Source organism: Oncorhynchus clarkii, chromosome 1 (assembly GCF_045791955.1).
Source record: "Oncorhynchus clarkii lewisi isolate Uvic-CL-2024 chromosome 1, UVic_Ocla_1.0, whole genome shotgun sequence".
NCBI lineage: Eukaryota > Metazoa > Chordata > Actinopteri > Salmoniformes > Salmonidae > Oncorhynchus > Oncorhynchus clarkii.
The window spans coordinates 30,226,464-30,247,472 of record NC_092147.1 but is presented as its reverse complement, the minus strand read 5'-3'; the positions used below and the strand labels follow the sequence as shown (position 1 = coordinate 30,247,472).

The window sequence follows — 21,009 nt, the reverse complement described above, 5'->3', positions numbered from 1 at the left end:
GGCAAATACAATTTGATTTGATATCCCTGTGCACAAGCATCAGGCAACACAAATATCCCTCTTTCCTCTTCCTGGCAGCAACAAGGCCATGTGTAACTGATCGACAGGCAGCAGAGGCCAGGTCTTGGAGCTGCTGCCATTGGACTGGAGTATTTATCCTCAGGATAAACCTGACCTCTCGGACATAAACATGAGTGTCCCCTGACCGAGGGTCAGTTGCTGAGGTTAAATGGAGCACTGTGGGTCAGAAATGCGGATGGACCTGAGTGATTAGTGCTGTAGCCCGAGCCATACATTACCAGCTCTGATCAAGAGAGAATGACAGCTTCACTGTGCTCAGGCAGCGCATAAACAGAACGGCGTAAGGGAGGAAGTGGGAGAGTTATTAATTATTTTAATACCTGTGGGTAATTAACACAGAGGCTGCTCTCCCTCGGCTCCGCCATGCTCAGGCTATTCATAACAGCTGGAACTCAAAGCTTTTCAGTGCCAACGTTTTTATGAACATTTTAAATAATGTTTTTTGTGGCCTGTGTTGTAATCACCTTGTGGTTCACATTACCCCACACTAGTGCCGACTAATAAGCACTACAGTAGATGCTGAGCTGCTCTCTCTTCTCATTGGACATTTTGCTAGGCCCCAGAATCAACTACCAAATAGTGTGGTTAGAGGGGATTTCAAGCTGAAAAGGAGTTATTTAGCAAATATTTGATGTCTATTTTCAAGTAAATTAATAAAATATATTAGTATTTAATCACCAACCTTTTGGTGCCCATCAAAACAGACAGTATATTCAGCCTTTGCATTCATTCACTAACAAAATATAGGGTTCAGTTTGTCTCGCTGTCCTAAGACTGATGGGTATGGTTAATTACAGTTGGGGAGAAATAGAGTTCTATGTCTCCAGTATTGCAGGGTGTTATATTGAGAGATTAGACAGCAGTAAGGCTCAGGTCAGCTAACAGGAGTGGGCCTCTCAGGTAGGTACTATTTAGGAGACTGTTTTACCTCCTCCCCTCCATCAGTCCCAAAACCTCATACATACACCCCAACCTGATTCCAGTGTGTTTTTTCTCTGCTTACCCTGTGGTGCTCAGTCATGCTGACATGTTTAATAAATACTGTCTGTGGACCTCTGATAGCATCTCATTTTCTGGGGGATTGGGGTCCCTCTGGTAGGACCCTCTGGTGTTGGTGCTGGGGAGAGACCCCCTAGCAGGAGTCCCTGTACACTGCATCATCTAGTCTGAATCTCTACCCGCTAAAGCACACAAATCCCTCTCCTCTCTTTTAATTAGCAAATCCAGCCTCACTTATATTACCATCATCGTGTTGATTTTATACTCTTTAGGACGGTTGTTGTTCGCTATCCAGTTAGATTTAGTGAATGTCTCCAGCTAGATTGTGTCTGCTTTGTGTTTGTGGTTTTTGTGGTGTTTGAATGCTGATGTTTTTTCTGTGCCGTCTCAGACTGTTCTAGGTGCCGAGGGCCTGTCCCTTGCTTTCCGCCACATAGTGAGCTCCCTGCTGTGGTACTGCTCTCAGCACTCCTCTGAAGAGCTGCTGCAGGAAGTCATCATCTGTGTGGGCTACTTCACCGTCAACCACCCTGACAACCAGGTAAAGGTCTAACACACACACACACATACTCAAATATGTAATAAAGTCAATGTTGTTGTTTCATGCCTTTTCTTTAGTTATCACCATAAACTGTTGTAATTTGAGACATTATTGACACCCTTGATAAAGATGAGCAATAATGACTATAAATAAATATAATTCAAATCCTGAGCTATATTGTATGCTCAGAGAAAGATTTTTCTCAAAAAGGTAGGGGGCAAAATTGACACCCCTAAAGATTATTCTATATAAAGTAGTCAAACGTGTAGTATTAGGTCCCATATTCCTAGCATGCAATGACAACATCAAGCTTGTGACTACAAACTTGTTGGATGCATTTGTAGTTCGTTTTGGTTGTATTTCAGATTATTTTGTGCCCAATAGAAATGAATGGTAAATAATGTATTGTCTCATTTTAGACATACCCCCAAGACAGTATTTGAATTATTTTATACAGTCATTTTTTCCTCATCTTTATCAAGGGTGTCAATCATTTCAGTTCCCACTGTATCTGTTCTGTTTCAGAAATATGAGATGAATGGTATCTGGTTTGGCATTGTGGCCCTGTTGCAACAGTCTGTCCATATAATGATACTTCTGTTTCCTTTATATGCTTCTGGTAATGTATCATTAGATGAAGAGAGGGTGTAGTTTTTTGTGGTTCATACAAAAGCAACAAGAGCCACCTCTTTAAAGATTCATATGTTGCCACCTCTGTGCTGTTGGGCTGTGGGTGCTCTATTGTCCCTCAGTAGCATGGTCCATTGTTCTGTCCCAGTGGAGCTGCCAGTTCTCTCTAGTGTTGTGTGCTTTGCTGTGTTGGCCCAGGCCTAGTGTTAAGGCTACTGGGCCTATGTGGCTGTGAGCAGGATGTGATGGAGCAGACTTGGCTGCTGTGTAATTGGCTGTCATGCATGGTCTGTCTACTGAGCCCCTGAGCAGCTTACAAGTGCTACAGTTGGCCAGGCTTTAGTTAAGTGAAGCCTGACCCTCAGTGCCAGCCATCGAGCTTTACCTCAAACCTCTGCCTTTTTAATGTCCTCACAGGCGCGGTCAACCACGCAGCAATTTATAGGCGGATTTCAGTTTCTAATATCCATGATGTTTTAGCCCTAATTAAAGAATCTGTCTCCATTTTATGGCAGTTCAGCTCTCCTCTGCTTCTCCTATCCAATTTAATTATTTTGATGTACGTAATTAGCATTTGTTGGCCTGATTTGCATATTATATTGGATAATTGAATGAGGACCGATGATTGAATTAGGGGGGTGACAGATGATTGGGCTTTGTACTTGCCCAGCAAAGTTAACCTAACAGTCTGCCTGGGAGTAGCAGACCTTTGCATATTCATTTATGACCAGCGCACTTTGCTAATTTGAAATGCCCTAATGCAAAGTCTTCAACCTGTGACTTCCAATCAGGGCACAAGCTGCTGACAATTTAGTAAATGTTATATGTAGCCTTTGTCTATCTACTCCAATGTCATCCCAGAGAGTGAAATCAGTGTTTAGGACTTGTTCCTTTTATTGTTTATTTGATAGGTGTGAGAACCCTTTGAGAAAATGTGAGGAAATGTGAAGAGCAACCTTCGTGGACTGATCCTGGCCAGTGGCACGGTTCCTGGAATTTGTCCATGTGATCTGGGCCCTGAAAAAAGCAGGATGGATGGAGAAGAGGGGAATATTTGGAGTAGCTTTAGCTTTTCTCAGACTAATGTAAGCATTGGCAGAGCACAAAAGCAGGCCCGCCCGTGCGGTCACACAGACTGCTGATTCACTGTCGGCAGGCAGGCACACCAGCCTTTGTTTATATGTGTTGCGCTAGAAATAACGCTGCTCATAAAACGTAGAACTTTGAAGACGGTCTTTGTAGATATATATTCTCCCTGCTCTGAGGGTATGAATAACTCAGCCTGTCACATAGAAATCCGTTGGGAGAGTGACATATGTAACCTTGTGTGTGCTTAAGTGTTTCGGCTCACAGGTCCATGTGGCCATATGTTTTCATTGTCTTTTGGGAGAACCCATAGAGACAGTCACACTAAAAAGGGGCTAAATGAAACTTGTTTTGTCACTGCCATGTTCCTTGTCTCATGAGGGGATAAGTACCGGTAAGCTCCCGCAACTTTTTCTTCCCAACCTTCAAGTGATTCATTTGTGAGTCATTCATGGTGATGATCTCTAGGTTCTTTAAAATGTAGGAACAGTAAATGCTAGCGATGTTGACACGTTAACCCAGACCCCTGGCTTTGCTTGCTTTCCATTTCATGACCAGTTCCAGACTATGGAAAGTTTTCAGGAGCTTAATGCAATTTCCCAAATTGACTTAAATTGACATTAATTCATCCCGACACTTGCAATGCATTTACTACTCGGATACAATATTTCAGTTCACTAAGAAGTCTACTGTAAAATAGAAAACTATCTGCTTGTGAACTGCAGTAGGCCCCTTCCCAGACTGACATCCCACACATCAGTGTTATCTGCAGCCAGCCCAGCCCCTGTCCTTCCCATTCTGTACGAAGGTGTTTCCTCTGCCCTGCAGACTCCAGCTCACAGCTTTGCACCTGTAATCCCTGATCAACTCCCCATTACTGCCAACACAACCCTAAACCTTCACGCCTTCCTGGGGAGCCAACCCAGTGCTGGGGAATGCACCCTATGTCTCCTACTATACACCACAGTAAACACACACCAACTCAGACTGGTGACTGGCAGGTAAGGGCTGATTGTTAGCTCTGTAGATGATTTACACACTCCATATTGGGAGGGCCCAGGTCCAACTAACTTCAGTGTAGTTAAGGGGACATTTTCCCCATAAACCTTCCATATCTTTTTAAAGAGGTTGTATTTGCAGAATGACTCATTTTGATTGTGGCTCTTGGCAGTTTCAGAACGGCATCATCTGCTGTAAGTTGACATGGTTATTAGGCAGATAGATCTAGAATAATTACACGTTATTTGGCAAACACCGTGTCACATGTGGTTTATAGGAGATGAATACCCTTGGTCTGTCTCTTAAAAGCCATGGTGGGATCTTCTCTTCTTGTCCAGGGGATATCTTAAGTCAATGTCCATGTCGACATCTGATTGTCAGTTGACAATTTACTTCATCTCAATCAGGTGGTAGCTAGTTGTTAAGAGGCACATTCAGCAGTAGCTTGTCTTCCTGAAAAAACTCTGTGTCCTCTAATATCATCTGCCCCTCTCTCTTATCAGTAGGGCCGTTCCTTCACTAGGGTAACTCCAGTGTGTAGAGGGAGGCTTGGCAGAGGGTCTGACTTGTGTTGTAGGCAAGAGCTTCAGGTTTGTTGCCCTGTTTTGAAGGCTGACATGGTTCCTCTAGCTGAGGTGTCTGGGTCTGTCTAGACAGCATGCGGAACAGAGACTACTCCACTGTCCATTCATCCACGGTAGTCTTCCTATGTGTGGAGGAATCTCAAATTTAAAATGTTTAATGTGCTGGAATTACAGTACAGGTTCACTCTGACTCTTAGAAGTTGTCAAATCTAGCTAGCTAGCTAACCTTGGTTATTGCATGAGAGTTTTATTTTTGGTAACACTTTATTTGGATAGTCCATACCGCCTGGTTTCCGCTTCAACTTGGGCTTTCCCAAGGTTTTGTATGCGTTTCGGAACATTAACTTTACACACTCTCTGTTGTCAGTGGACAGCAAAGTGGTTATGTAATGGTGAGTCATAAAAGAGAATGCCTGTTTGAAAAGGCAGATCTCTGTAGTTAAGACAGACCAGAACCACCAGGCACTTGAGCTTTACGGGTCTGTGTTAAACTGCGGCTTGATTCATGGCTTCAGACAGACGCTTGCTGGACCTTTTTATGATGTCAGGGTTTGAATAGATACTTCCAGTGGACAGGAACACCGTGTGGGGCACTGTTATTGCTCTTCACCTGGGGTGATGCCTACAGAGTCCTGGAAAGTTGCCTGTAGACTTGGTTTCTGTAGGACTAGGTAACCTTTGGCTGCCAGCTGGCCTTGTTTTACAGTGCCTTCAAAGTATTCACACCCCTTGACTTTTTCCACATTTTGTTGTTACAGACTGAATTTTAAATTGATTCAATTGAGATTGTGTCACTGGGCTACACACAATATCCCATAATGTCAACGTGGAATTATGTTTTTAGACAATTTTACAAATTAATTAAAGTTAGTATTCATCCCCTTTGTTATGGCAAGCCTAAATAAATTCAGGAGGAAAAATGTGCTTAACAAGTCACCTAATAATGTGAATTAACTAGTAGTAAAATAGTGTTTAACATGATTTTTGAATGACTACCTCATCTCTGTACCCCACACATACAAGTATATTTAAGGTCTCTCAGTAAAATTCAAACACATTCAACCACAAAGACCAGAGAGGTTTTCCAATGCCTCGCAAAGATGGGCACCTTTTTGGTAGATGCGTAAAAAAAAATCTAGAAACAAACATTGAATATCCCTTTGAGCATGGCAACTGTATTAATTAAGAGGGAAGCCTGTACAGAATAAAAATATGCCAAAACATCCTGTTTGCAATAAGGCACTGAAGTGAAACTGCAAAAATGTGGCAAATTAATATACTTGTATATACTTGTATGTATGTCCTGAATACAAAGTGTTATGCTTGGGGTAAATGGAACACATCACTGAGTACCAATCGTCATATTTTCAGGCATGGTAATGGCTGCATCATGTTATGGGTATGCTTGTCATCGGTAAGGACTATGGAGTTTTTTAGGATAAAAATTAACAGAATAGAGCTAAGCACAGGCAAAATCCTAGAGGAAAACCTGGTTCAGTCCAACTTTCCAACAGACACTTAGAGACAAATTCACCTTTCAGCAGGACAATAACCTTAAACACAAGGCCAAATATACACTGGAGTTGCTTACCAAGACAACATTGAATGTTCATGAGTGGCCTAGTTACAGTTTTGACTTAAATCAGCTTGACGATCTATGGCAAGACTTCAAAATGGATGTCTAGCAATTATCAACCAATTTGACAGAGCTTGAAGAATTTAAAGAATAATGTGCAAATATTGTACAATCCAGGTGTGCAAAGCGCTTTAGAGACTTACCCAGAAATACACAGCTGTAATCACTGCCAAAGGTGATTCTAACATGTATTGACTAAGGGGTGTGATTACTTGTGTGACTGAGATATTTCCGTATTTTATTTTCAATAAATGTGAAAACGTTTCCTAAAACAAAGTTTTCACTTTGTCATTATGGGCTATTGTTTGTAGATGAGTGAGGGGGAAAAAAACATTTAATCTATTTTGATTTCAGGCTATAATACAACATAATGTGGAATAAGTCAAGGGGTATGAATACTTTCTGAAGGCACTGTATGCCTCCCTGCAGAGGGCACTTGAGGGTGGGCAATTTATTTAGGCAGCTGAGGATGGAACACTGCATAGTGGAGGATTATGAGATTGCTGTATGGTTTGTAGGTTGAGTCCTTAGCGCATCGGCCCCAACGCAGACGCTGACTTCTGAATCTCTGAGACCTATGAAAGTTCAGGATTATGATGTCCAAAAGCAGGCCCTGCAACAACAAATTGTTAGTCTGCAGTGTTTCTGAAGTGTGTTTTTCAATATTCTGATGAAAGATTCCTTTACCTGGGATCTCATAATCAAATGTATGACCACCTTCTCTGGCCGTTCCTCCTCCGGCAGTGTTGCAACGGTAAAGATTGATTCGGTGATCTAGGATCTTGCGAAGTCCTGCAGCTAGCTTCTAAAATGAAAATAAGCAGCTGATTGTTTTCAAAATAGAGATCTTCCCCTTTTTTCCTTCTGTACAGTGGAGTTAACGTTAGATTATTCTTGCATTACATGACAGTGAAAATACAGGGTATTTCGGTATCCTCCTAGTGAACCTGCATGTTTGTGAGTTCATCTTTGTTAACCTCATTGAGAATTTGCTTTAGTTGTGTGCCAGTGGAGACTTAACTCCCCTAAAAAGCCTCTTTTGTTTTAGCTGGTCAGTAAAGAATCTTTACAGACATTAATAGGAAGAGGCATCGCCTGTGGCCCTTTGAACGCTGCTGTAGAACAGAGCTTTGAGGAGCTTCACCTTGAAATTATAAAAGCAGTGAATTATCACTTTGTTTATCCTACCCTTAAACCTTAAAGTGCATTATCAAAGAGAGAATGCATTGGAAGAGTATTGTTAAGTGTATTCTCCAAATCTTGTAAATCCTCTGAATTTATGTCACTGTGGCCAGGGGACCTCACCCTGCCCGTCTGGTTCCTATTTCAGCTGAGCCCCAGCCTGGGTCTCTGTACCTGTAAAGCAGTGGGGTGTTTTTCCAGACAGGATTTACTGTGGTGACACCCCCCCCCAGTTTTCAGAGAAGTGCTGATGGCCTTCCCAGGCTCTGGGGAGATGCCCTGAGCATTAGGCCAGGACCCCTTCCTTTGGACCAGTTCCCGCTCTAATCAAACTAGGCTGGACGTGATTTGGTTTTAATATTGGTGGGCCGGATGTAATTGTGTGATTGATTGGCCGCTGGTAAAGGGGAGCAGGATGTCAGCCGGGTGAGAACTCCATTAATGGTATTGCTCATTTCTTAGTGGTGGTGGCAAGGCTACAGTGGAGGTCTGTTCACCCTTCCCCCCCAATCCTACGCAGTGCATGCCCTCTTAACCTAAGCTGTGCAGTGCACATCCACAGGGATATGGTCTGGTGTTGGCTTCAATATCTCAGTGACACTCACACAGTTGGAGATAACTGTTACCGGGTAATACATAAAAGCCTATATATTTTGATAATGAAGTGATATTTCTCATCAAGAAGATATTTCACATTACTATTTCTTGTTGCCCCCATTTCACAACAGCTCGGAAATTACCTGCAGTACAAAGGAAGAGCAAAACATCCCATCATTGTGTTTTATAGCCTGTAATTGTGTGGTGGGATGCTGTGCCCTCCAGTTCTCCTCCTAATGGGTGTTTGTGTGTTGTTTTAGTGGCAGATTTATGGGTGGGAGGGGTGCAGGGCAGTGATTTACGGGTGGCACTGGCTGACTGGCCCTGCTCTGTGTGTTCCAGGTGATAGTGCAGTCTGGCCGCCAGCCCAGCGTGCTGCAGAAACTGTGTCAGCTACCCTTCCAGTACTTCAGCCACCCGCGCCTCATCAAAGTGCTCTTCCCTTCACTCATCTCAGCCTGCTACAACAATCCCCAGAACAAGGTTATTCTGCAGCAGGAGATGAGCTGTGTGCTACTGGCCACCTTCATACAGGTAACACACACACTGATGTTTTGGTGAAGCTTTAATTTTCTGAAGAACTAGCACATTTTATGTATACAGAGCAAATACATAATAGAGCCACCGGTTTAGTCAGGCTTTTTGCTTTAAAGGCACAGTGTAGTAAAAAAATATATGTTTCTGTATTGCATAAAGTGCATTCGGAAAGTAGTCAGACCCCTTGACTTTTTCCATGTTTTGTAATATTACAGCCTTATTCTAAAATAGATTAAATAAAATCCTCATCAATCTACACACAATACCACATAATGACAAATAAAATAGAGATTTTTAGAATTTTTTGCAAGTGTATTAAAAATAAAAACAGAAATACCTTATTTACTTAAGTATTCAGACCCTTTGCTATGAGACTTGACATTAAGCTCAGGTGCATCCTGTTTCCATTGAACATCCTTGAGCTGTTTCTACAACTTGATTGGAGTCCACCTATGGTACATTCAATTGATTGGACATGATTTGGAAAGGCACACACCTGTCTATATAAGGTCCCACAGTTAACACCGCATGTCACAGCAATAACCAAACCATGAGGTTGAAGGAATTGTCTGTAGAGCTCCGAGACAGGATTGCAGGCGCAGATCTGGGGAAGGGTACCAAAACATTTCTGCAGCATTGAAGGTCCCCAAGAACACAGTAGCCTCCATCATTCTAAAATGGAAGAAGTTTGAACTCTTCCTAGAGCTGGCTGCCCGTCCAAACTGCGCAATCGGGGGAGAAGGGCCTTGGTCAGGCAGGTGACCAAGAACCCGATGGCCACTCTGACAGAACCTTCCAGAAGGACAACCATCTCTGCAGCACTCTACTAGTCCGGCCTTTATGGTAGTGGCCTTACTGAAACCACTCCTCAGTAAAAGGCACATGACAGACCGCTTGGAATTAGCCATAAGACACCTAAAGGACTCAAACCATGAGAAACAAGATTCTCTGGTCTGATGAAACCAAGATTGAACTGAATGCCAAGTGTCACGTCAGGAGGAAACCTCACACCATCCCTACAGTGAAGCATGGTGGTGGAAGCACAGGGATGTTTTTCAGTGGCAGGAACTAGGAGACTAGTCTGGATCGAGGGAAAATGTACAGAGATCCATGACGAAAACCTTCTCTAGAGCGCTCAGGACCTTAGACTGGGGGCGAAGGTTCACAATCCAACAGGATAACAACCCTAAGCACACAGCCAAGACCACGCAGAAGTGGCTTCGGGACAAGTTTTATGAATGTCCTTGTGTGGCCCTACCAGAGCCCAGACTTGAACGCGATCTAACATCGCAGTTACGCTCCCCGTTCAACCTGATAGCACTTGAGAGGATCTGCAGAGAAGAAGAATGGGAGAAAATCCCCAAATACAAGTGTGCCAAGCTTGTAGAGTCATACCCAAGAAGACTGGAGGCTGTAATCGTTGCCAAAGGTGATTCAACAAAGTACTGAGTACTCTGAATACTTATGTCAATGTGATGTTTAAGTTATTTATTTTTTATACATTTGCAACAATTTCTAAAAAACTGTTTTTGCTTTGTCATAATGGGGTATTGTGTGTAGATTGATGAGGGGGGGAAAAACAATGTCATCCATTTTAGAATAAGGCTGTAACGTAACTAAATGTGGAGAAGTCAAAGGGTCTGAACACTTTCCAAAAGCACTGTATACATTAAGAACACCTATTCTTTCCATGACATTGACTGACCAAGTGAAAGCTATGATCCCTTATTGATGTCAAGCATTGGAGTCAACATGGGCCATCCCTGTGGAATGCTTTCGACACCTTGTAGAGTCCATTCCCCGACGAATTGAGGCTGTTCTGAGGGAAAAGGGTGGGGGGAGGTATACTGTTTTGGTGGGATGGAATTTTGGCCTGCCCGGTGACATCCCCAGGTGGTAAATTAGTCAATAGACCAATAAGAAAGAGTTACAAACCTCTCAGCCATTAAAAGCTAGTTTTCCGTTTTCCCAACCCCATTCAGACTACTCCCAGACAGTCCTAGCAAAATCCTTGTATGAGAAATTGCTCTTTAAGTTACTTATTAATCCTATTTTAATTGAAAACAATCACAGTAAGTAAGGTACTTAATTGTTACCCAGAAATGATTTGATATTGAGATCAAAGCGGCTGCATTGGACCTTTTTTAATGTGTCTGTCTCCTGGTGGATATTTAGCACCTACATGGCTTCCTCAGTGGATTTACCTGCCAGTGGTTTAGCCTCCAGTAAACAAGCTGTCTCCTTCATCTTCTCTGACAACATCGCCTCTCACCGCCTAGCTACCACCATTATTTACATTAAGATTATCTCGCACAATAGAGGGACAGGCTATTGTAATTTCAGCCAAACAGTGGGAAGATCTATAGATTCCTCCTTCCCTGTGTCATTATTTATTATAGAATTAACCTGAGATGAAGCAAAAACTTGCTTTGCTAGTACTTTTGCTATTTTAATAGTATTAAATGGGTAGTTCACCCAAATTACAAAATTACATATTGGTTTCCTTAACCTATAAGCAGTCTATGGACAGTATGTCCGCAATCGTGCTTTGGTTTAGTTTCCCTGGCGTTGTTTCTAAATGTTAACTTCTTAGCATTTCTGGCACACATCCCATTCAAGTCGTGGGCCTGATAATGGCATTTTTTGCACATCATGTTCAAATCATTCAAAAGTACAGTACCTACAATTGATTGAGATTCACTAAAGTCACTTATGGATGATTTGAACATGATACGGAAAAATGCTATACTGAACAAAAATTTGAATGCAAGAATTTCAAAGATTTTTCTGAGTTACTGTTCTTATAAGGAAATCAGTCAGTTGAAATAAATTAATGCCCTAATCTATGGATTTCACATGACTGGGAAAACAGATATGCATCTGTTGGTGACAGATACCTTGGGGGAAAAGGTGGGGGGGGGTGGATCAGAACACCAGTCAGTATCTGGTGTAACCACTATTTGCCTCATGCAGCACATCTCCTTTGCATAGAGTTAATCAGGCTGTTGATTGTGGCCTGTGGAATGTTGTCCCACTCCTCTTCAATGCCTGTGCGCATTTACACTCGTACTCATTGATCCAGAGCATCCCAAACATCCTCAATGGGTGACATGTCTGGTGAGTATGCAGTCCATGGAAGAACTGGGACATGTTCAGTTTCCAGGAATTGTGTACAGATCCTTGCGACATGGGGCTGTGCGTTATCATGCTTAAACAAGAGGAGATGGCGGCGGATGAATGGCATGACAATGGGCCTCAGGATCTCATCACTGTACCTCTGTGCATTCAAATTTCCATCGATAACAATAATTTGTGTTTGTTGTCCGTAGCTTATGCCTGCCCATACCATAACCCCACCGCCACCATGGGGGCACTCTGTTCACAACGTTGACATCAGCAAACCGCTTACTCACATGATGCCATACATGCAATCTGCGCGGTTACAACGCCGAACTGCAGTCAGGTCAAGACCATGGTGAGGAGCTGGATGTTGAAGTCCAGGGCTGGCGTGGTTACACGTAGTCTGCAGTTGTGAGGCCGGTTGGACATACTGCCAAATTCTCTAAAACAACGTTGGAGGCGGCGTATGGTAGAGAAATTAACATTCAATTATCTGGCAACAGCTCTGGTGGACATTCCTGCAGTCAGCATGCCAATTGCACACCCCCTCAAAACTTGAGACATCTGTGGCATTGTTTTGTGTAACAAAACTGCATATAAAACTGCTATTTTATTGTCCCCAGCACAGAGGAATATGTCAGAGTGATCCTCTGTGATTACCTGTGTAATCAGCTTATTGATATGCCACACCTGTCAGGTGGTTGAATTATCTTGGCAGAGGTGAAATGCTCACTAACAATGATGTAAACACATTTTTGCTCTTTAAAAAAAATATATTAAGCTTTTTTGTGCAGGTGTAATATTTCTGGGATCTTTTATTTCAGCTCAAGAAAGATGGGACCAACACTTTACATGTTGCGTTTATATTTTTGTTCAGTATAATATCGGTTCCATGAATTGAATGGGATTTGTGCCACAAATGCTAAAATGTTAGCATTAGGAAACTGTACCAGCTAGTGCTAGGGAAACTAAACCAAAGCATGGATTGCTATCATACCTTGCACATAGACTGCTTACAGGGTAAGGAACTAATGTGTCATTGTATAGTTTGAGTGAACTATCCCTTTAAGGATATGGTTCGTATTGAAATTATGAGTATATTGTGACATCTTTATAAGCATTAATGTGTGTGTTAATCAGAACAGGGAGACATGCAGGGACTGCAAACAGAGTGTATGGGTATGTAAAATACACTGAGTTATTTCGGATGTTCAAAACACACCGTTGTCAGGATCAAATCCGGCATCATGAAATCGTTGCAAAAAGAATGCAAAAGTTTGTTTAAGGTAAAGTTATCTGTTCGTACCTATTTAGGTTGGTTAGCTTCAAGCATGATGAGTTATGGTTTGCTTAGATATGGTGGATAAAATGTTATATTTCTTCACAGCTGGTGAGCAATGGTGTCTGGCCTCTCCCCTACTCCTGTCTTAATACTGTGGATCACTCTGACATATTCTTCTTATTTCCTCCAGGACGGTGCCTCAAGTGAGAACCATCCAGACAACAGAATGCAACAAGGAGGTAGGTATTCTTCAATGCCATTTTTCACTTTTAATTTGTTTTGATAGTTTTGCATTAAAATGTATTAATGCATTCACCAATCATTTTTAAAAAGGTCACAGTACAGTGTTTTCAATTGAAAAATATGAATTTACATAAATTGTTTTGGTCAATTGACGATTGTAATTCTTAAATATTAGTGTATAATCGTGAGGCATCTTGCTCAGACAAAAACAATGTTCTATGGTTTGTCACCCTGCAGACAGAGTCTCTCAGACACTGGATTACTGTGAGCTGTCCGACCGCTTTCCCAGAGACCAATGGGAATCAGCACTGCAGTTCTTCCTCAAGAAGCAGGAGGACTAATCCAAAATTGCATGCCGACCTCTAACACGCACATATACATAAAAAACACTACAAAGTAGAAACCGACACTTAACCCTCCATTCTACACTACATACTTTCCCATTTAGATTTGAAGTCTGCATATGGGCTTATTCTTTAAAAAATGCAGTCTTAGCCTTCCCAAAACTCTTGAAATCCTAGAAGACGAGGGATAAATCCTAATTTGAGATGCACATGTATAAGTAAAATGTTTGTGTAAGTCATCCATCGATGTCCATGGGCGATTTGCACGAAAGTTTGAGTTGGAAGTGAGTATCTTGTGTATTTTACCGTGAGTCACGCACAATAATTATGTTCCTTGTCCAACCAAGTCATTTGCTTTCGTGTTGTGTTTCTATTGTGGATAGAATGACAACGTAGCAGAAGAGAGCAGAGATAATCAAAAGCACTCTCATAATGGTTAGATTACATAACATGTTCATCAATAATACTGTGTACTTCCTGTTAATTCCTTTTAATATTTTCATATACAGTTAAGATGTGAATGACCTGATCAGAATGTTTTTTTCCCTGTAGTTATTTTACAGGCGTTGGGCAGTTTTGTACTTCAATATGTAAGTTACATAGTCTATATGTGTTTATTCTGTACATTTTAGATTTGCTCTAGTAGGAGCTGTCCTGATTTCAAGTACAAATGTGTCCCTTGTTCTTGCCTTTATGCTGTGAAGAACTTACAAAATATAATTGATTTAGTAAATTACATTTTTATCCCATTTAATAAATTATTTATTATTAGGCGTCATTCATTGTCCTCCAGTTATTTTTAGCTAGAGACTGTACGGCTCACTCATTCAAGTCTCAGTGATTTCCCCTATGTCTACTGATCAAGTGACAATTAATGAGAACTACTGACTGTAGCCTCTCTGCCTGTGTAATTTTCTGCCTGTACAGCATTGTAACATTTGTAATAGTGATTAATATCCCAGGTGGTGTGAGGAGCTGGGGTAAAAGAAAATGGCTGGTCCTTCTCTATACCAGACTCAGTTGTGCAGACCCAGTCAATCCTCTGCTCTTGCCTTGGAGCAGCTCAATCAATCCCAACAGTTAATTCAGAGCTCCCAGCAAGGAGACATACTAGTGGATATTTTTTGAAAGATAACTCCTAGAAATTAATGCAATATTGAATAATTATTTTCAGTACATAAACCTATACAGGGCTGGGTATATTCTCACAATTCTTGCCAAGTGTCTCTTCAACTTTAATATCAACTGAAGAGGCCTCTCATATTAAGGGATAGTAAATGCATAAGACTCTTAAACGCATTTCACATGCAGCATACTGCAGCTCTACAATGGGCCTACCGCTTGAAAAGTAGCCTAGGTCTATTATTTCCTGAAGTAGTGTACCCTACCCCTACCCCAAACTGTGGAGTAGCCTAATTATTTATACATCAGAATTATGACAACTGATTACGTTAATATGGGAAATGTGTCCATTAGATTCCTATCATTTGTTATCGGTTAGGTGAAATCCTGAAATGACGCAGGAGGAAATTACAGCATCTATTTTCATTCTGCCGCTCGGAGCGCAACAGTGGATTAACGAATGCTGGCTGTTGTTTGGACTAATGTCTATCAGATACAGCTAAATGGCTGATTGTGAACTGTAGATTTTCATACTATATAATTATCTGATCAAATGGCTTTATGGACGAATTAATGAGTTGTGTAAATGACAGAAATATGCAACAATACAACTAACTACATAGCCTATCTAGGCCTATAGCAAGGCTAATGGATAAAGCAATTCCAACATTTGAGGCCTATGGATGCTGTTATTTTCTGTGCGACTTTGAAAGTTCTAAACTTTTATTCCAGACATTGCCTTCCTTATATGCAAAACACTTATCAAGTGAATATGAATGTGTATATGTTATGTTTAAGGGGGAAATAATTTGATTAGGCCTGTATCTCAAATCTATGCTTTGTTTCTAAAATGCATTTCAACCACGATTATGAAATATTTCCAGAGGAAAGATTAGGTGGGGTACAAGGGCAGAATTTGTTGGTCAGTAGGCTGTTGCATAGCTACAATTATTGACATAAAAGACTATGCATGGCAGGATAGGCCTAGTGGCTTTTTGATTTGATGCCAGAAGTCACATAAAGAGACCTAGCTAGGACTACTATGTACTGTGCTGTAAGACTGATCATGTTTCCGATCGTGATTAAGAGGTTAGAATGCTGTTGCGTCCTCTGATCAGAAAGTTCATCCACAACAACAAATTGTTGAGGTCTAGTATGTCGTCAGTATCTTGACCTGCACTCCTTGTCCAGAGGCTATCCAGGATTTTGCCTGGAAGTAAAATAAACCCAAGACATGCCAGTATGTATGCGTTCGCAGGGTGGGAGTCCCCTTCAGCACAGACTCCAGCGACAGAGAGAGGTGGGTTTGTTGTGGTTCCATTCAATGTATCGTTTGCAGATGATGCCAAGCGTAGATAAGGAGCCGCCGAGCCCTGTCTAGACTTGTGACTTTACAAGTGAAACTGGAATGATCACATCGCAAATCCATATGTGGAGGACAATTGCATAAACAATATGTTATCCTCAATTGTATTTAACAAACAGGCCTCAACGTAGAAATGCTTGCATTTGACCAACTGATTCTGTTGCGTTACGATTTTTGAATATGCCATTAAAATGATACCTTCCATCAATTTGATTTTCTCTAATGACTAACGCGATTCTGTGAAAGATTGTGGTCTTAACTGACATCACAGTGATTTATTTTGGATGGTTCGAAATTAATTTGACATTCTATAGGCCTATTACATCTCAAACGTTTTTCACCCTGGCTACATGGTTTAGATTAAGCCCATAGGCTTATGGCAACGCAAAACCACCATGAAATAGCCGTTTCATAAATACATAGTGATTTATTTTGTCCATTTGAAATTTCAGTTAATATTTGATTGAATTACTGCATCTATGAGATTTCACATGCAGAGTTCATTAGACATGAAACCGTTCATATGGGTTTAATACGATAGCCTACATTTTCGCATAATAAATATCAATAACTTACTTTTTCTTGAAAGGTTCCACAATCTGTATCCCATCCACTTAATTACAATATTTTACAGGGCTTGATTTTAAATCATCTCTAGAAATCATGCACATCTACAGAGTCATGGTCGCAACCCGACATAGGAAACTTACATAGATGAAACTATACAACTGTTGGCCACTATGGATAATGTTCTGATATGTTCATCATTACAAGCTAGCGACTCATAATAAAGTTGAATGTTTGTAGATATAATCCTCACGTAGACTATGTCCAACCATGTAGGTAAGATCCGAGGCTCAGCCTCCGCTTTAGTTATAGCCCTTGGTTGTCACTGGCTGGTAACTTAAAATTCATCCGATCCTGAGCAATGCAGACCGGTCCCTCCGTGAACAAATGGTGCATCCTCATAGACAAATCCAGCGTTATTGTTCTTTAAATAAGATGAAATCCTTTTCCTCTCAAAGCTGTTAACTAGACAATTCTCATGCAGAGCACGCGGGAGCATGCTGGAGTTCGAAGCGTCACTGTTGGGCTGGTCTCACGTGTCCATCGGACTTGGTACCATGCTGTTCGGGGTGTCCGGCAACTGCGACGACAAGGAGGTCACATCACTGCCGGAGGAGTTACCCATGGAGCCCGATTCAGAAAAAGACACCTGCGATGGAAACGGTTGTTTTAATTAGCGTTTTTCTTCTCTCAATATTGCTTATTGCATATTGATATTGACCCTTATATTTCGATTAAGTCCAATGCAAATATTAGGCCAATATTAATATTCATGTAAATCGACCAGCCTTCGAATTTGATGCTGAAAAGCATTTATTTAATTTAGAAATATTTGACTGAATAAAATCGCATTCTCTCATCTGAATCGAGATATGCCATTCAGTGATCGAGTGGGTGATATTTGAATAAACACATTTATTGCAAAATGATTGTGTGTGTGTGCCTACCAACTGCCGGAAAGCGGGCTGGTCCAGGTCACTCTGCAAGGCGAACTCGCTCAGGGCCTTCCAGGGGGGCTGGTAAGTCTGCACCTCTACTGGGTTCCCTAGGACCGTGTTGTCGTGTCGAATTGGACTGCCTGCCACCATAGGTGTACCCGTCAGCCCCTGAAGATTCTACAGATAAAATGTATCACAACAAACATCTCACCACCATCCATCTGGTTTTCTCAACATTCAAAGTGCAATATGTTCGGCAGGTAGCCTAGTGGTTAGAGCATTGGGCCATCGAATCCCGGACAAGGTAAAAAGCTGACGTTCTGCCCCTGAACAAGGCAGTTAACCCACTGTTCGTAGGCCATCATTGTAAGTAAAAATGTGTTCTTAACTGCCTAGTTAAATAAAAATATGCATTCATTACATTTTATTTGGCACGCCCTATTAAATAACACCTTTATTTTTAGTTTATGTTGCATTAGAATGTCTAAATGAACTTACAGTTTTATCGATGTGATGCTGTTGTTGAAGTTGCTTCATGAATATAGTTCTCTTCTTGTCTTTACAACGTTTGTTCTGAAACCAAACTCTGATGACCCTCGGGCTAAGACCGGTCATCTCTACCAATTGTTCTTTCATAAGAGCGTCTGGTCTTGGGTTGGCATTGTAACAGGTCCGAAGGGTATGAAGCTGCTTCTCGTTCAATACTGTTCGCACCCGAGTGGTTTTCTCTGACTGTTTGTGGACGTGGTTCCGATGAGGAGGCTGTCGAACTGACACAGGATCTGTGGGACAAATATTCAAAAGGAAATATCTTTGAAAATGTCATTTCCACTGACTGAGCCAAATTTAGAAAAGCAATCATAACTGATGATAGATACACTTATTCTGCCTACTTCTCCCTAGTAATTACACAATCAAGGCAGGAGCATAGGAAACTCACAAAGAAAAGGAAAAAAACAATCATATAAAACACCCACATTCCTCAGTGAAGATGTACTCAACCAAAAATAATAATAACGACGATCATGTCATTTCGTGATAATTGATAAGATTCTTTGGTAAACTTTAATTAAACAGGCTATACAATATTTGAATATCCCTTCAAATACTAACTCAAAAACATTTTGTGAATTACAAATACAATTTAAAATGCTTCCCATTTAACATTAATTTATTTTTTGTTGTAGAATCATATTTCGATCGACGTCTTTTATTCTGTATTTTTCTAACTTCACACCTACAAACTCAAAACTTTCAGTATTTGAATTAACAAAAATATATCGACCATTGCTGCATACCCATACCCATTTACACAGCCAAAATGTTACCTTATTGTTTTCAAAATAAATGAATTGACATACACTTTAGTCTAATAGCTTTAACAACTTAATAGATACAAACAACACCCAATATGTTTTAATTAATGTTTAGTCTACCAATGAAAGTAATGTAATAAATCTATAGGCTTAAAAGTCTGCACACTTGATCAGTGAAAGGAACATATTGCAGACAAGTATAATAATAATAATAACTTATTATAAAAAAATATATTATTTTACAATTATTATTATTATGCTATATCCTTTCGTTGTTATTAACGTTAATATTAATATTATTCTCTCGTTATTATTATTACTACCATTATTCGTTCACTGACCAGCAATATGAAAAGACCTGGAGAGAATATTTCCCGGACTAATGGGGCTTCCCGCTGAGGCCCGTTCCAGAAGTAACCCGTGATCAGCCCGACAGAGCAGCTCCTCGTCCCGCAGAGAGAACTCATCCCCCGGCACAAGCTGCCGGCTGCACACCGAGCACCTAAAACACTCCATGTGGTAAACGTTGTCACGAGCTCTCATCACCAGATCACTGCTGCAGAAGCCAATGTTACATTTTGCACATTTAATCCCAAATAATCTGAAAAGGACATAGGAACATTGGTCTCAATACCTTATAATGCATAACAAAAACATGCAATTTAGTCAGATGAAGGAGACGAATAGCCTACAACACAAGTCGACCTTTTTTGATTGTATTTTTACCAAATAAACCAGAAACTTTGACTAGGTTGTGCTATTCTCTCTCATGTGGAAACTGTTTAGTGTCAACAAGCAGTTTGAACAATTTCTCATACATTTCCACTTCAGTAGGCCTAACTACAATTTCTTTCACAATTGGGGCCTTTGGAAATTCCAAAGCTCTGAAATCACGTCAGTGAGGAAATTTAGTCAACTCCTACCTTACATAATCTCTTTTGCAGTATGTTTTGCCATCTCGGACGAAGCAAGTGCACGTCTCATCCAGGTACTGACTGCATTCCGAGCACTTCAGACACGCAGCATGCCACTCCAGGTCCGGGGCGACCCGCAGGATATACTGGTCGTGGATCTGACTCCCACAGCCCACACACATTGCGATTCCAGACTTCTCTGTCGAATGCACAGTATATTAATGCTACCACCACTTACACCAATGTAATCACCAGATATACTCGCTAAATCCCCGCATGTTCGTTCAGTTTCCACTCTGCAGCATGCAACCGTGTCGTGTCCTGTTTTGTTATCCTTGTCATTTCCAGAACGAAGGGCCGTAGCTATATACGGGTATAACTGACCGTAGACCTAAGATGTATTCACATCACCCTTTTCAGTTATCGAAATTGACCAATGCAACAAACAAAAAAATCGTGAAATGTTCCAATAATAGCCCAATATTGTTAACGATCAAATCAATCTTAAATGTGCCTGGGTCAAAATTAAAATAGGGACACGAATGTTTACTTACTTTTGGAATGATCCCCCATATCACCCAAGAAAGAAGAATTTAATATAATATCCACCATACAGGAGGGATAGTGCAGGCCAAAGGATTAAGAAATTGAGTGGAAGACTGCCCGGTCCCGTTCCTGGTTGACTGCTAACTTCTATTCCTCGATTGAGAGGTTGGAAGAGAAGAGCAATGTCCCACGCGCAAAGTGACGTCACATGTCAACCTGGACCTCTGTGCGTTTGGGGAGGGGGTAAACTATGCAAAGGCTTTGACTATGAAACAATAGACTACTTACTAGATCAGTAGTTCTCAACTGGTTTTTGCCTCTGGACCCAAATAGCTGGAAAACGATTTCAATGCTATATTGATAGTAAATGTACAATTTA

At 41.1% G+C, this 21,009-nt stretch overlaps 2 protein-coding genes across 6 annotated transcripts in view; one reads left to right on the top strand and one right to left on the bottom strand.

Annotated features, from left to right (window-relative positions):
- LOC139404678 (S phase cyclin A-associated protein in the endoplasmic reticulum-like) overlaps positions 1-14,639 on the top strand; it is a 94,467-nt gene extending 79,828 nt beyond the window's left edge. For all 5 annotated transcript variants that reach the window (XM_071147465.1, XM_071147396.1, XM_071147359.1 and 2 more), the window contains 4 exons: positions 1,472-1,621; positions 8,678-8,869; positions 13,465-13,513; positions 13,755-14,639. In XM_071147465.1, coding sequence (XP_071003566.1) covers positions 1,472-1,621; positions 8,678-8,869; positions 13,465-13,513; positions 13,755-13,858 — 495 coding nt within the window. In that variant the 3' untranslated portion in view covers positions 13,859-14,639. The remainder of the gene's footprint in view (positions 1-1,471; positions 1,622-8,677; positions 8,870-13,464; positions 13,514-13,754) is intronic.
- Positions 14,640-16,758: 2,119 nt separating this feature from the next.
- LOC139416043 (insulin gene enhancer protein ISL-2B) lies at positions 16,759-20,696 on the bottom strand. The gene is made up of 6 exons (XM_071164290.1): positions 20,639-20,696; positions 20,094-20,283; positions 19,512-19,771; positions 18,353-18,636; positions 17,864-18,031; positions 16,759-17,565 (listed from the first exon to the last, which is right to left on the bottom strand). The coding sequence occupies exons 1-6, from the start codon at positions 20,694-20,696 to the stop codon at positions 17,449-17,451; spliced, it is 1,077 nt and encodes a 358-aa protein (XP_071020391.1). The 3' UTR covers positions 16,759-17,448.
- Between the last annotated feature and the right edge of the window lie 313 nt (positions 20,697-21,009).

Excerpts from the sequence above, each read along its gene's own strand:
- LOC139416043 (XM_071164290.1), bottom strand. The coding sequence starts at position 20,696 with ATGGTGGATATTATATTAAATTCTTCTTTCTTGGGTGATATGGGGGAT. Across the intron at positions 19,772-20,093 it reads TGCAAAAGAGATTATGTAAG|ATTATTTGGGATTAAATGTG; the intron begins GTAGGAGTTGAC and ends TGTCCTTTTCAG. Across the intron at positions 18,637-19,511 it reads CAGGTCTTTTCATATTGCTG|ATCCTGTGTCAGTTCGACAG; the intron begins GTCAGTGAACGA and ends TTTGTCCCACAG.